Here is a 15,258-nt window from a genome sequence, read left to right as displayed (position 1 = left end):
CATTCTGTTTCTGAGAACTGCTTGGAATGGTTGGTTCAGGTGAGGGTACTGCACACATCAGGGCCAGGAGCTCTGGGCTGGGCCCCTTCGTGCGCTTACCACACTGGGGAATAATGCAGCTTGTGCAGTTTCATTGAAAACTGAAAGATTGTGATAAAGTTAGATCATATTTCTCTGGAAATGATCAGCCCCACAGTTCTGGAGGTGCTACCTCCTTGGTAAGGTCTGGCAGGCCATTGGAGTCTTCCTCAAGCTCCTCAGAAACATGCAGAATCACTGATGGCCCTGTGAGAAAGTGCAGATGCTTGTTGTCACAAGGCTCGTTAACATTAGCCAGCAGTAGTGGGTGGTGATAGTGTCACACACCTTTAGTCACAGCACTCAGGAGGCGGAGGTAGGCAGATCTCTGAGTTCGAGGCTAGCCTGGTCTACAAAGCTAGTTCCAAGACATAACATAGATCTCAGCTACACAGAGAAACCTTATTTTGAGAAACAAAGCATATCATTATTTTAAAATAGAGTTGCCTTTTTCTCACATTTTTTTCTCTTTTGTTGTTGTTGGGGTTGTTGTTTATTTTGTTTCTTTTTTTTCCAGACAAGGTTTCTCTTTGTAGCCCTGGCTATTCTGAAACTCAGATATCTACCTGCCTCTGCCTCCAAAGTGCTAGGGTTAAAGGCATGTACTGCCGCTGCCCAACAATACATCATCATTCTTTAGATGAGGGGAAAAAGGAAAGAGAAAGCATTGTGGCCTAGGTAGCTTACACTAGAAGCTTTGAGGTGGACACTGGTTAAAGGGGCTTGTAGCTTTCAATAAACACTGATTTTCCTCATGGTAGAAGTGAAAATAGGACCTGAAGGCAAGACGTGAAAGAGTACCATGGGATTTCATGCATGAGAAAGGTTGTGTGGGATCAAGTTGGGCCTTGAGGTTGGGAGCAGCAGCAGAGTCTGAGCTAGTCAAGGTCCTTGGGCCAGTGTTCTTAAAAGTTTGGTTTGGTACTCAGGACCACTGTCTTGGTGTTAGAAAGGGATGAAGTAGCTATGTTAAGACAGCTGATACCTCATCACAATCCCAGGCCTGCTCTAGATACCTGTGTGACCCAATTTTTCCACAGGAACGTACTTCTGTGTGTTGTATTGGGGGTGTAGGGTGCAAACATGGCACCTCATAGTCATTAGAGTGTAGTGGCACCTGAGCTGGTTGCTAGGCAAAGATGAGACTTGAGAACCCAGAATGATAATGTGGACAGGAAGGTCTCAGCAGATCCCAGCCGCTAGGTGTCCCGGAGTGATAGGACACCCTGCTTTTGAATGTGGTTCTCTCAGTAGACCATTAGACTCGACCACTCTCCCCACCCCGCTCTGCTCGTGCCTTGGCCTGCAGATGGCATCCAGGATCATGTCTCCAAGTGAAGGCGGAGTGCCTCCTTAGAAACCAGCTCAGTACCTGGCAGGTAGCTTATAGAGTATCACCTGGGCTTTCAGAGGCTCTGATTACCTTCAGTCTGGTACTCAAGGATCAGCACCCTATAGGAGCTGCTTTAGGTCCCTTATCTTGAACTGGAGGGATGAGTAGGGCCTAGAACTGTTTTTTCCCTGCAGTTTTTAGGGACACCAGCTCAGTGGATACAGTGAGGCCAGCTACTGCTAGTGGTCTTTCCAGTCCCGTGAAAACTATTCAGTTTTAATGTGGTCCTGCATGGAAGCAGCTTCAAGCAGAAAGGCCCTGCTGTCCTGTACAGATCCTCTGCAGGGAGTCCCTAGGAATGGAGGACACATCAGGCTTCTCTGTACCTCCGTTCACCTGTGTGCAGATGCTAAGCTATATGACCAGGTGTGACAGCCAAGGACAGCAGAGTTCTGGGGGGAGGAGGGGAACCTTAGTGTGGAGTGCTAACTATAGACATTTCCAAGCTACCTGACCTCGAGAGAGACCACACATCTTCCTTCCTGCTCACTAGGACTAGAGAATGTTGCCCAGAATGTCCTGAGGATTCTTCTCCAGAACCTTCACTGTACCTCAGAAGCATGGGGAGGGAAGTCTCTGTAACCACTTGGCCCATTCTGGGTTTTTCCATGTACTTCCTAGCCTACCCTGACCTTCCAGGTTAGGTGTTTCCATGAGAGGACTGGGGACTTCTGTTTTCACAGGTGATCTTAAGTGGGGGATTTCCAGCCCCAGTGCTGTATCTCATTCTGTAGCACAACTATTCCCTGCACTTTTTTTTTTTTTTTTTTTTTTTTTTTTTTTTTTTTTTAAAAAGACAGACTCTCCATCTCTATAACCCAAGCTAGCCTGGAATTCAGTCATCATGTCTTTGTCTCCTGAGAACTGGGATTACAGGTGTGTACCACTATGCATAGCTAGCATGTAAATTTCCAATTAGTTTGGGAATTGATGATTATGTCATACCACAGCTTACATGTGTAGTAAGGGTACTTCGTCCCTGATAACTCATTTCCTCCTTCAGTGTAGTAGCTTGTCTGTAAGAAAAGAAAGCCCGAGTTGAGCTCAGTGACACACCTGTAATCGCAGCATTTAAGAGGTAGAGGCAGAAGGATGGGAGTACAAGTTCATCAAGATGGTTCACTGAGTAAAACCACTTGCCAGAACCCAAATTTGGTCCTCAATATCAGTACCTGGCAGGTAGCTTATAGAGTATCACCTGGGCTTTCAGAGGCTCTGATTACCTCGAGTCTGGTACTCAAGGATCAGCACACTATGGGAGCTGCTTTAGGTCCCTTTTTTTTTTTTTTTTTTAAAGACAGACTCTCCATCACATGCGGTTCACAACTGCCTATAATCCAGCTCTAGGGGGACCAGACATTTCTGGCCTCCTAGGGCCACATGTAAATCCCCTCACCCCCCCCCCCCCCACACACACACACACACATACAGAGTTAAAAATAAATCTTTTTTAGAAATTGAAGCATGGGCTACAAAATAAGTTCAGATGTTAGCCTGGGCAACTTAGTGAAACTGTTACAAAAACATGAAGAGAGCCATGGATATAGCTCAGTGGTAGAACACTGTCCAGCATGTAAAAAAGCTTAGGTTCTTAGCACTATTAAAAAAAAAGAAAAGAAAAAAAGAAATCCATTGACACTGGAGAAATGGCTAAGTAGTTAAGGTTGTACTGTTCTTTTGGGTGTTTTTGTTTTTGAGACAAAGTCTCTATTACGTAATCTGGCTGTCCTGAAATTTAACTATGTAGATTAGGCAGAGCTGCCTGCTTCTGTCTCCTAAGTACTGGGATTAAAGAGGTGGACTGCCGTGCCCAGTGGTAAGAGCACGTGCTCTTGCAGAGGACCAAAGTTCAGTTTCCAGCACTCATGATGCTGGTTCACAACTGCCTGTAACTCCAGCTCTTCTGACTTCCTTGGGCATTATACTTACCTTACATATACCCTCCCCCCTCAAGAAAGAAACAAAATTAAAAATAAAATCTTTTTTCTTAACGCCTGTGTGCATGTGTGTGTTTCTTGGTGTGCTTCCTATGCATATGTTGGGTATCTGTACCTCTATTCACATGCTCCAGTGGCCCAAAGCACTTCTTAGCTTATTATGGGACTCTGCACACGCCTGTGCCATATACACAGGAACATGTTCACATACCTTCTTGCCTGTCCGCCTACTCTTCTTGCCCCTCCTCCATAGTTCTTATAGCCACATCCTGCAAGGAAAAACCCCAGACTCCTGTGAAGGCAGAATGCAGACAAGGATGTATGTGTGGGTTCAGCAGCCCACAGCACTTCTGCTCCTGGGACTCACACTTGGAGTTACAGCGAGGAGGCTCAACTGTGTTGAAAATACCTACCCAAGTGGTCACAAGTGCTGTCGTGAGTGCCAGCCAGGTGAGTAGCCTGGCTTTGGGATGTAGTGATAGGGTGGGGGAGGGGTGATTGTTGGGGCACAGTGATGGAGACACAGGTACAAAATATGGGGTAAATGTCAGAAATCATTGTCACAAATGTGACAATGTCACAGAGGCTGGTCCTAGAAGAGCCACAGTGCTGTGTATCCACAGTCCTGGGCCTTAACTGACCTGTGTAACTTTCTGGGCTCCACTACAGGCAATGGTATGGTGAGCCGCTGTGATCACACCAGGGACACTATATGTCATCCATGCGAACCTGGCTTCTACAATGAGGCTGTCAATTATGATTCCTGCAAGCAGTGTACACAGTGCAACCATCGTGAGTTCCTCCCACTCAACCCTCACTGTCCAGTCTGCAAGGGTGCAGCTACAACAAATGGGTGCCTACATTTTCTATATGACTGTGAAACTAACTTAAAGCCAGGATGAATCCTGATCACTAAGGGGCCCTTAATTGCTAGGGCATTTCCTCTAGGGTGAAAGTTTAGCCAGAGCCATGTAGAACTGGGGTGGAACACATGTTGGCCATGTGGCCTTGCCCAAGCTGTTCTAGTGAGTAGGCCCAGATGTGGAGGTGGTAGGGTTATCTGAGGATTCTGACTCAGATGCTACAGGCTGGAAACAGGTTGGGGGAGGATGGAAAAGGGAGGTCACGCTCAGTAGTTTTCTCCAGGGCTACAGAGTAGCTAGGAAGAGGGTCTTAGAGGAGAGATCAAACGTAGGCTAACAGTTACTTCAGCTTTGCTCCTGTGCCGTGGAGGAAAAACAAGTCCATTTTGTTCTTGTCCATAGGTCAGAGCTGGGTAAGCCTCATTCACAATCTCTTATCTTCCCTAGGAAGTGGAAGTGAACTCAAGCAGAATTGCACACCTACTCAGGATACTGTCTGCCAATGTAGACCAGGCACCCAACCCCGGCAAGACAGCGGACACAAGCTTGGAGTTGGTGAGCATTAACCCTCCCTTTCAACCCCACCCCCAGTGGCCTCAGCATCCAGGGCCTACCTAATACCATTAGAAAGCTGACTTATGTCTTTGCTGCAGACTGTGTTCCCTGCCCTCCTGGCCACTTTTCTCCAGGCAACAACCAGGCCTGCAAGCCCTGGACCAAGTGAGTATTGTGGCTGACGAGAGCACTGAGGACTTGGGGTATGGAGGGAATTGAACCAGAAAGGTTTGGGCATTTAAGAGGTGGTGTCTAGATGATTGTGATGGACCAGATAAGGGAGTAGAAATCCATGTGCTAGGGTATCTTCTGACATCACCAACACCAACACAGGCTCTACTGTTCAGGGGACCCCTGAAGATGGAGTAGGGGCATGTGAGATCCTAGCCCAGGCCCAGGAACATGTTTGCTGTCACACACATTATGGTTCTCCAGAGGGCTAGAGAAGTATAGGGTAGGGGTTTGAAAGTGCAGAACCCCAGCTAGGAGCAGGCCAGGGATGAAAACAGGGTAAAGACAGAGACAGAAGCAGAAATAGGTACATACCTTGTGGGTGGAAATCTTAGCAGAATTGAAGATGGCCCAGTGCAACTTCCACCACTGTCTCTAGCTAATGGACAACCTCATCCCGCAGTTGTACCTTATCTGGAAAGCAGACCCGCCACCCAGCCAGTAACAGCTTAGACACAGTCTGTGAGGACAGAAGCCTCCTGGTCACACTGCTCTGGGAGACCCAGCGTACTACATTCAGACCAACCACCACTGTCCAGTCCACCACGGTCTGGCCCAGGACTTCTCAGTTGCCCTCTACAACCACCTTGGTGGCTCCTGAGGGTAAGGAACACTGGCCCAATGGAGGATAGGGGAGAGAATTTGAGGGTAAGTGAGTTCACTCAGTTAGCCTTTCCTCATAGGCCCTGCATTTGCTGTTATCCTTGGCCTAGGCCTGGGCCTGCTTGCTCCCTTGACTGTTCTGCTGGCCTTGTACCTGCTCCGAAAGGCTTGGAGATTGCCTAACACTCCCAAACCTTGTGAGTACCACTTTGGGTCCAATAAAGCTTACTTCCTTGAGGGATGAGGCATATCTCCTCACTGCTTTCTCTTTCTTTGCTTCTCATAGGGGGAAACAGCTTCAGGACCCCTATCCAGGAGGAACAGACCGACACACACTTTACCCTAGCCAAGATCTGAGCAATACCACAGGAGTGGATTTTATGGGGCGTGGACAACCCATATGCTGATGCCTGCCAGCACCCTCCACACCGTTCTAGGTGCTGGGCTGGCTCTGGGCTCTCCTATGTATGCTGTGCATACTACCTGCCTGGTGGTACTCCTAATAAACATGCTAACAACTGTGAGTCTGTGACTGGCACTAAGGTTGAGGTGGCATCCTCTTCTGGGGTGGGGGGGTGGGGGGAGTTAAGCCAAAGTGAAGGTCCACTCAGAGACCTACACTTAGTCACATATACTCCAGTTTAAGTACCGGTATGGAATTCAGAGGCCCGAAATGCCAAGGGGAAAGTACCTGGGGAGCCAACTGGCAGCTTGATGAGCAGTCCAGAGTCTTGCTCTAAGGCAGTGGTTCTCAACCTTCCTAATGCTGTGACCCTTTAGTACAGTTTCACACATTGTGGTGAGCCCAAACCGTAAAATTGTTTTCTTTACCTCTTCATAGCAATAATTTTGCTACTATTATGAATCACATTGCAAATATTATTGAGATAGAGGTTTGCCAAAAGGGTTGCAACACACAGGTTAAGTGGACCTAAGTGTCTTAGCCAAGTGGAAAGGTCTCTGGCAAACAGAGCCTAAGTACCCGGTCACCAAAGGGGCTCATGAAACAAAACGTGATGCTTCTTTTCACCCCTGTGGCTCAGGCAGCTAACTCAGAGTTCTCCTTTCTCTCCAGGCACATAAATGGTGAAAAGTGTTTGATGGTCCTTTGTAGCAAGAGTTTTGAGAATTCTGGAATTTTTTTTTTAAACACAGAGAGAGAGAGAGAGACAGAGACAGAGAGAGAGACAGAGAGAGAGAGAGAGAGACAGACAGACAGACAGAGACAGAGAAATAGGGGCTGGAGAGATGGCTCAGCGGTTAAGATGGCTGCTCTTCCAGAGGTCCTGAGTTCAATTTCCAGCAACCACATAGTGGCTCATAGCCGTCTGTAATGGGATCTGATGGCCTCTTCTGGTGTGTCTGAAGACAATCACAGTGTACTCACATACATACAATTAAATCTTAACAACAACCAAAAAAAAACTTAAAACAAAACAACACACAGAAATATTAAAAAAATGTGTTTTTATTTTAAGCCCAGGTGTAGGACTACGGGGCTGCTCCAGACTGTCTGAAGCAGTTGAGTATGACTTGCCTTGTGCGCTAACAGAGGCATGGTTTCGACAGCTGCAAATAGTTTCTGCGATTGTGTGATGTTAGGAATTTTGGGAACTTCTCAGAAGGTATAAATGCTAGGTAGCCCGGGGAGGCAGGGTTGGTGGTCCTTCTTGGGGGTGGTTAGATTCAGAGATTTCTTATCTCTCTTCCCCCTCTCTCCTTTCTCTCCTATCTAGTGATAGAGGATGAAATTGGGGGATAAAGGATGGGAAAAGAAGAACCCACAAAATAGAAAAGAACAGCAACAAGGGACGAGTGGCAGCTAAATATGGGTCTTAAAAATTAAGGGTTAAAACAGGAAATTTGATTTTAAATGCCATCAAGAAAATAGGTAGGGATAAAGGAATAGATATTTTTTTTAAGACATAAACAAAAAGTTTATTGCAGCTGCTACCCCTGGGAAATCCCTGCTTTGCTCCCAGAGGGGATTTCTGTTTCTTTCTTTCCTTCCTTCCTTTCTTTTTCATATGTTCTGTTTCAAAAAAAAGGTTGGAAGAATGACTGAGCAATTGGGAATTTTTCTGGTGGCAATGGAGGAGCCTGAGAAACAAAAAGTGGCTGAAATGAGGGAAACAAGGGGTTGTTCTGCTCTGTTTTCTGAAAGGGTTACAGAGTTGGCCGTGCAACTGGAGAGGTTGTAGGCAGAGATGGAATCACTTTGGAAGCAGGGAGCACCAGAAAAGAGAGAACACAGAGGCTCAGTCCTGGTGACTGAGCAAAAGAGCCGGAGTTTCCCACAGGAGAAAAGAGGGAAGGAAACTGTGCTAAGGGCATTGGGTCAGAGAAAAGCCGAAAAAGTAGGAGGACAAGCTGATGAAACAGCCACTTAGAGAGAAAGGGTTAATCTTGACCAGCCGAGCTGCCAGGGTGGGAGAGCAGGTGACCAGGGTTACAAGATCACCATCAGCTTTCCAGTAATTAAACAGCATATGCCTGCTAATGGTGTGGTTATGACAAGATAGGATGGTGTCCTATAGAAATGATAGATCTATGGCATTTTAAAGAGGCTGTGGTTTCATTTGGGATACAGTCACCTTAATGTGAAACAAATTCTAAATAACTGGATGACTAAAAATAGAAATATTCCCCAAGACCGGAAGGGATTGGTAATGCAGTTACATGGTTAACATGGTGGAGGGAAGGAGCTGAGAGTTTTGAACAGTGAAATAGAGTGAAGGGAATGAATATAGTCAAAGACCAGTTGCTGGGTGGAGGGCAGTACTCTGATTTGATGAATTATAGAACAATGTCACTTAATGGCTTTAAAAGTGTGGGACACAGTTGAGCCTGGGGGGAAAATCTACCTCATTTACAAAGATTATACAAGGCTCTGGAGACAACTTCACTGATGGTTTATGAAGATTAGTCTCAGCTGTGAACAAAGCTGTAATCAGTCCCTAACACAGGTCAGGCATTGATAAAAACCTTGCCGTTTGTAATGTAAATACTGAATGTAAAAAGTTTATAGACCGTTAAAGGTGAGAGCCACACCTATGGATATTGGTTATGCTGGTGTTTCAATTGCAATAAATATGGTTTGCAAAGAGGCTGTGAACAGGCTGCTAAAGATCTCGGATCTCAAAATGCCTGGTTCTTTAATTGTGGGAAATATGGTCATTTGCAACAAAATTGTGAACAAGGCATTTCTAAGGGCAGTGGTTTTTCTAAATATAAACCAGAAAGAAGACACAGGCATTCAGAGACGTGCAGGCGATGTGGCAAGGGTTGCCATTGGACCAGCCAAGTGTAGGTCCAAAAGAGATATTCAAGGTAATTTATTACCATCAGGAAACAGCCTTTGGGGCCTAGTTAATTCAAGGTAATTTACTACCATCAGGAAACAGCCTTTGGGGCCTAGTTAGAGGTCCCACCATAAAAAGTACAAGCCTTTTCAGCCAAGGAGTTACATGCAGATTTAAAAACTAGATATTGCATATTTAATGCACTGCAGGCATTGAGGATCTAGTGTTGGCCACAAGCAAACATCTTACTCTATTCCTCAAAACTCAATACTATGCTGGGCAGTGGTGGTGCCCAGCACTTGGGAGGCAGAGGCAGGCAGATTTCTGAGTTCGAGGCCAGCCTGATCTACAGAGTGAGTTCGAGGACAGCCAGGGCTACACAGAGAAAACAAAAAACAAAAAACCTCAATGTTATAAAATGACTACTGAAGTTCATGGCCCTTTGCCTCAGGGATAATGGGGATGATCCTGAGAAGGAGTGGGCTAACTCCCCAAGAATTCATTGTGCATCGAGGAATTATAATTTCTTCATGAAATTTTAGAGGAGAAATTAAAATTATAGCCTAAGTAAAAGGGAAATGCAGTTTGATGCAGGTGACAAGTTGCTCAGCAGCCACTACATCATAGGCAAATTTGCTCCTGTAGAAAGAACAGGAGAGGTCTCTTGAAAACCTTGGCCACAGACTCAAAAAGCACTTATTTCGTTGAAAATGTCTCTGTTTATAACTTCCTGCTACACACAGCACAATTAATGGCTTAAAATATGAGTGGGGAAGTGCAAAACAGTTTTGAGAATTCTGGAATTCTGATTTCTTTTAAAAGCACAGAAATACTGTAAGAATGTGTTTTTGTTTTAATCCCGGGTGTAGGGATGTAGGGCTGCTTTGAACTGTCAGCAGCAGCTGACTGTCATGTGCCTGGTGCTCTTGGCATTGTTTTGCCAGCTACAGATAGTTCCTGCGATTGTGTGACATTTGGAATTCTGGGAACTTTTCAGAGGGTATATAAATGCTAGAGACCTGAGAAGCGGGGTTGGTGGTTGGTGGTTGTTCAGGGAGGGAGTTAGTAGTTAGTAGTGGTTAGTAGTGGTGCTCAAAGAAGAATCAAAAAAGAAAGAAAGAAAGAAAGAAAGAAAGAAAGAAAGAAAGAAAGAAAGAAAGAAATTAGATTCAAAGACCTCTATCTCTCCCTATCTAATAATAGGGAGTGAAACTGGGGGGATAAAGGGTGGGAAAAAGAATGACCCACAATATAGCAAAGATCAGCTACAGTCCGTGGGGACTGACTAGGCACTACCCTAGGAATCTCTGGAAATTGAATCTCTGGCCATGGCTCCATGTAGCAGCCAATCAGCCAGCTGTGCTGGTAAACTGAAAGCTGCTACTTTAGTCAAATGTCATCTGTCCTGAGATCATTATTCTCTAGAAACATACGTTCTTTGACATGAACTCAGACATTTATGTAAAATAGACCTGAGGACACAGATCTCATTGCTTCCTCTACTGAAAAGGGGTTCTAGGAACAGCATCTGGGAATGGCGGTATTGTCCAGGAAATACAGGTACTCTGAAGCTCAGTGAGTTAAAGATAGAAGGTACCAAGCTGCTCGTGGGAATAGCCAAGTGGTTATGTGAAGCAGAAACTTAAGGGTTCTTTGGAAGGTCGGTTGTATGGTGTTTTGCTGGGACAAACACATGAAGGAACATTTAGCTGAAGGGGACACAGGTAAAAGGTTAAGACAGATGCATGAAGGAATGTTTAGCTGAAGCAGACACAGAAGAAAGGATGTTCTGCTAAAGCAAGCACATGAAAGGATGTGTGATGAAGGGTTCTTTGCTAATGACAGGCATGTATTGGTCCACCTCATATTGCATAGTTGTGCTCCATTTACCAGGACCTATAGAGAGAAATGCACCAAAAAAAAACTTCTGGTGGTGTGCTGCAGTTTCTGCCTCTTCTGCAGACTCGGGCTGATTGGCAGAGTGATGTCAGCTGAGACAGACGCACATGCTGAGGCGAGACCCATGGAAGACACATGATGTTTGAAGGGAGTATAAATAGAGTTCAATGGACAGTGATGGAGGCTGAGCTTGACTTGCTGGTACAGCTAGCTGTGTAACGCTTGTGGGTCTTGCATCTTTGCTTATTTCTGCTTCACTGAGAGATTCACAGCTGAGAACTTCTCCTGGTGTCCCTCAAGTTCCCTCCTGCTGAGTCGTGCCATGCCATGCCTTCTGCTAGGTCGTGCCACTGCTGCTGATTCCTGTTTGCTGTGGCAATTCTACCAAACCGGACTGCTAGTGTATCCATGAAGTGTTTTCAAGTGGATCTAGCTGCGGCTGCTGACCTGTGAACTGAACTGCTGATTTCTAGACAACACAGACAGGAGTTGCTCCAAAGAACCTTTCTAAACAGGTCCACTTCCCCCATATCCTTTCTTTTCCACTACCTCTGGTGAATGGTGGGCTAAAGGGGAGGTTAAAGTGTTTAAGAACCATCATTAAAAATAAGATTTGAAAACAAGTTACAGTTTGTAGCAGTAAATTGTTAAATCTGCTCTATGCTTCCTGTGTACTGAGACTCCTCTCCACCTGCCCAAATGTTTGGGATTCACTAATGAAACACACACACACACACACACACACACACACACAGAGAGAGAGAGAGAGAGAGAGAGAGAGAGAGAGAGAGAGAGAGAGAGAGAGAACCTATGCCTTAACTACCTTAATGGCTGGGTCACTCCTGAACCTCCACATGGCTAACAAACTCCCCTCCAATATTCCTAAGCTAATACTTACTAAATCTATATTTTATCTTTGCTGCCCTGAACCCTCTGGGCAGCCCTCCTGGGGCTACTTTTCCCTTTGAACCTACATTTTGGCCATCTCTTCCTCCTGTACCTTCCCGATGTGGTCTGTCTCCCATGCCCTTGTCATGGCCAAATCCCCTCTTCCTCTTTCCTCTGCATTTCTTGCCCCAGAATCCTAAAAGTCCCACCTCTGTCTCCCTGCCCAGCCATTGGCCACTGGCAACTTTATTTCCTAATTGGAGAGCTGGAGGCAGGTTCCTATGGGATTTGGGGGATCAAATTAACACAGTGTTAGAGCCAACCCATAATATCATTTATGCCTGATCAAGTGAAACCAGAAGTCAAAAGGGCAAACATTGGTGTCATGTAGTGCATGTTAAGGGTCAACTAGATGTAGAGCTGGAGAAATGGCTCAGCAATTAAGAGCACTTGCTCTTCCAGAGGACCCTGGTTCAATTCCCAGAACAGACAAGGCAGCTTACCACTGTCTGTAAGCTGCAAAGGAGCCAAGCCCCTCAGACATACACACAGACAACACCAATGCACATAAAATTAATAATAAATCATTTTTTAAAAAAGAGTCACTATCTGACCAAATGTGGTAGCACATACATTAAATCTCAACACTGGGAAGACAGAGGCAGCTGGATCTCTGTGAATTGGAGACCAGCCCTATCCACATAGTGAGTTCTAGGTTGGCTGGGGCTACAGAGTGAGACCCTGTCTCAAAACACAAACACCAAAACAAAAACCAAAAAAAGTCACTAGACTTCCTGGACAGGGGGTCAGGGGGTGGGGTGTGCTGCTCTGTGTCAGCTGTACTTTGACGTGGCAGAGGAAGCATAAGGAGATGTAAAGATGGGTGTTTCCTGCCTCTTGCCACCCCAAGACCACTGGCCTGGTGTTCCAGCAGCATTTTGTCACTCTTCCCATCTTTTACTTGATCTCTTTGTGGCCAGACACGATGAACTTAAGTTACCACTTCTGCATGATGGAGCATCCTATTACTTATAGCCCAAGTCACTTGTGACCCATATGGGGCAACTGGACAAAACTGCCTATGATCCTGGTTCTTCTCCCACTTCTTTTTCATATTCTCTGACAACATTCAGCAGCCTCCAACCAAAGGAAACACCCACTGAACTACTAAATGCCCTTCATTGGGTGCCTGTGTACAACCACACCTTAAGCCTGGAGGTGGACCCCCATCCCATAGGGAAGTTCATGTCTGTGGAGGCCAACAGGAAGCTGGGGAGGGTTGGAAGAAGAATGCTGTGGGGTTTGGGAGGTTAGGGATTGTAGGAAAGAGGTTTCATCCCCACACTAGGCAGGTCATACCTGCGCCTCCTCCTTACTGAGCACAGGCCTCCAGTCTTCCCGCAGCATCGTTTTGGGGCTGCTGGGCCCCTTCCCATGTCTATGCCTAAACAATGGATTTACTTTCTTTTCATTCTGGTGCTGTCCCAATGTACATTCTCTATACCCCCGCCTTATCTTAAAAACTCCCTTTACTGAGGCCCCATGTCAGTCTGGGAATTCCCCACAGGGTCAAACTGTCAGGACCCTCTCTGCTGCTTGGAACATATTCAGAGTCCTGTGAAACAAACCACATGAAAATACAAGGAGCTTCTCATAAAATAAGGGAGATATCAGTGAACAGATAAAAATCACTCTGTTCACCACCCAGTTTTGGAAGCTGCTTGTTCTTGGTAGTAGTCCCTGGCAGCAGGTACCTAGAAGTGGGTGGGACAGGAAGTTTGACGTAGGTGCTGACATTTACTGATGTCATCAGCTTGAAAACATCTCCCCAGGTATAGGACCTGTATCTTTTTATCTTTGTGGTCCTTTTGTGGTTAGCACAGGAGCACTGTATCTCCTAGAAGGAACCTCTATGGAGCTAATTAACAGCCTATACTTCGGAATCTGAGTTACCTTGCAAGTCTATATCAAAAGGACTTTGCCCATGGCTGAGCTAGAACACAACACCAATGCCAAAATTCCAATGGGACACCTCCAAAGTACACTGCATGTCTCCCCTAGAGAACAGGGATCCCCAATGTAAGGATATCAGGGTTGGTAGGGGATACCATGTATGTACCATGCACTCACTAGGGTTAGAATGATACTATGAAGACATGGTCCTGGCTGACCTCTTAGGTTTTTGTTTGTTTTTTTTGTTTGTTTGAGACAGGGTGATGTCGGGAGCCATAATGGGATAAGCTAATAATGAGCAGATGATCATCCTGAAATGCTTGCCTCGGATTATTATATAATCTGCGACGAGTGTGCCCCATTAGCAAGGCTGTGGTGGACGTGATTTTAGGAAAGATTCCTGCTATTAATATGCTTTTCCCATTATTACTATTATTAAACTCTCTCTATAACTTTGGCTGTCCTGGAACTGACTATATAGACCAGGTTGGTCTTGAACTTAGAAATATACCTGCCTCTGCCTCCTGAGACTAAATCCAACAGCCTTCTGCTGTAATTAAAAGTGTGCATCACTATGTTCAGCCCCAAGTCTGAACATAGTGCGTCGTGGATTTTTTTGTGTCATCCTTGCACAGGAGCTGTGCTAATCTTTGCAATGTCCCAATTTTTGTATATGTGCTACCAAAATGAGCGTGCCATGGATTTTTTTTAAATGATTAGGAATATAGCCAATACTGCCCTCTGCACCTTTATGTAGAGTCAAAGCATGTGGCTTTCCTTCTGCCCTTGTTCCCAGACCCATCTCCTTGGCCAGAAGCTGCACAAGTTTCTCAAAGATGAGGTTCTCCAGGGCTGGAGAGATGGCCCAGTGGGGTAAGAGCACTGACTGCTCTTCTAGAGGATTAAGGCTCAATTCCCAGTACTCACATGGCAGCTCACAACTGTCTGTATGTAACTTCAAGATCTGACACCCTTGCACAGACATACATGCAGGCAAAATACCAATGCACATACATTTAAAAAATATTTAAAAAAATAATAAAAGAGGTTCTGCTATGGTAAGCCTAGAGTAGAGTACCCAGAGCCCCCTTCCTATCCTGAAGAGACCAGGACTGCCCCTCACAAGGCTTATACACCTGACACCAGAGAACAAAAGTTGTACAGTTAGCTGGCAACTTTGATGTTCCTACTTCCTCAGCCTCCTACAACTGCAGCCTAAAAGAGTGTCAGACCAGGTTTCCTGGGCCTATCACAATCACAATGGTATCCATACCTCCCACCTGTGGATGCAACCACAGTGAAGTAGAAACTTAGGGTTCTTTGGAAAGTCATTTGGATGGTGTTTTGCTGGGACAAACATGTTGAAGGAACATGGTGTTAAAGTGGACACAGGTGTGAAAGGCTAAGGCAGACTGGTGAAGGAATGTTTTGCTGAAGCAGACACAGGAGAGAGGGTGTTCTGCTAAAGCCAGCATGTGAAAAGACATGTAATGAAGGATTCTTTCCTAACAACACACATGTATTGGTCCGCCTTAAGTAGTTGAACGGCATTTGTT

At 45.6% G+C, this 15,258-nt stretch overlaps 1 protein-coding gene across 1 annotated transcript; it reads left to right on the top strand.

The window, feature by feature from the left end:
- Positions 1–54: 54 nt before the first annotated feature.
- On the top strand, positions 55–6,184 carry Tnfrsf4 (TNF receptor superfamily member 4). Its single transcript, XM_034503853.2, has 7 exons — positions 55–3,858; positions 4,078–4,200; positions 4,719–4,826; positions 4,925–4,991; positions 5,461–5,660; positions 5,741–5,857; positions 5,947–6,184. Exons 1-7 carry the CDS (start codon positions 3,474–3,476, stop codon positions 6,015–6,017), a joined length of 1,071 nt encoding a protein of 356 aa, XP_034359744.2. The 5' UTR covers positions 55–3,473; the 3' UTR covers positions 6,018–6,184.
- Positions 6,185–15,258: the final 9,074 nt, after the last annotated feature.

The sequence above is a fragment of the Arvicanthis niloticus genome, chromosome 5, assembly GCF_011762505.2.
Source record: "Arvicanthis niloticus isolate mArvNil1 chromosome 5, mArvNil1.pat.X, whole genome shotgun sequence".
NCBI lineage: Eukaryota > Metazoa > Chordata > Mammalia > Rodentia > Muridae > Arvicanthis > Arvicanthis niloticus.
This window is presented reverse-complemented; position numbering and strand designations above follow the sequence as displayed.

Excerpts from the sequence above, each read along its gene's own strand:
- Tnfrsf4 (XM_034503853.2), top strand. The coding sequence starts at position 3,474 with ATGTGTGTGTTTCTTGGTGTGCTTCCTATGCATATGTTGGGTATCTGT. Across the intron at positions 4,992-5,460 it reads GCCTGCAAGCCCTGGACCAA|TTGTACCTTATCTGGAAAGC; the intron begins GTGAGTATTGTG and ends CTCATCCCGCAG. Across the intron at positions 5,661-5,740 it reads CACCTTGGTGGCTCCTGAGG|GCCCTGCATTTGCTGTTATC; the intron begins GTAAGGAACACT and ends CTTTCCTCATAG.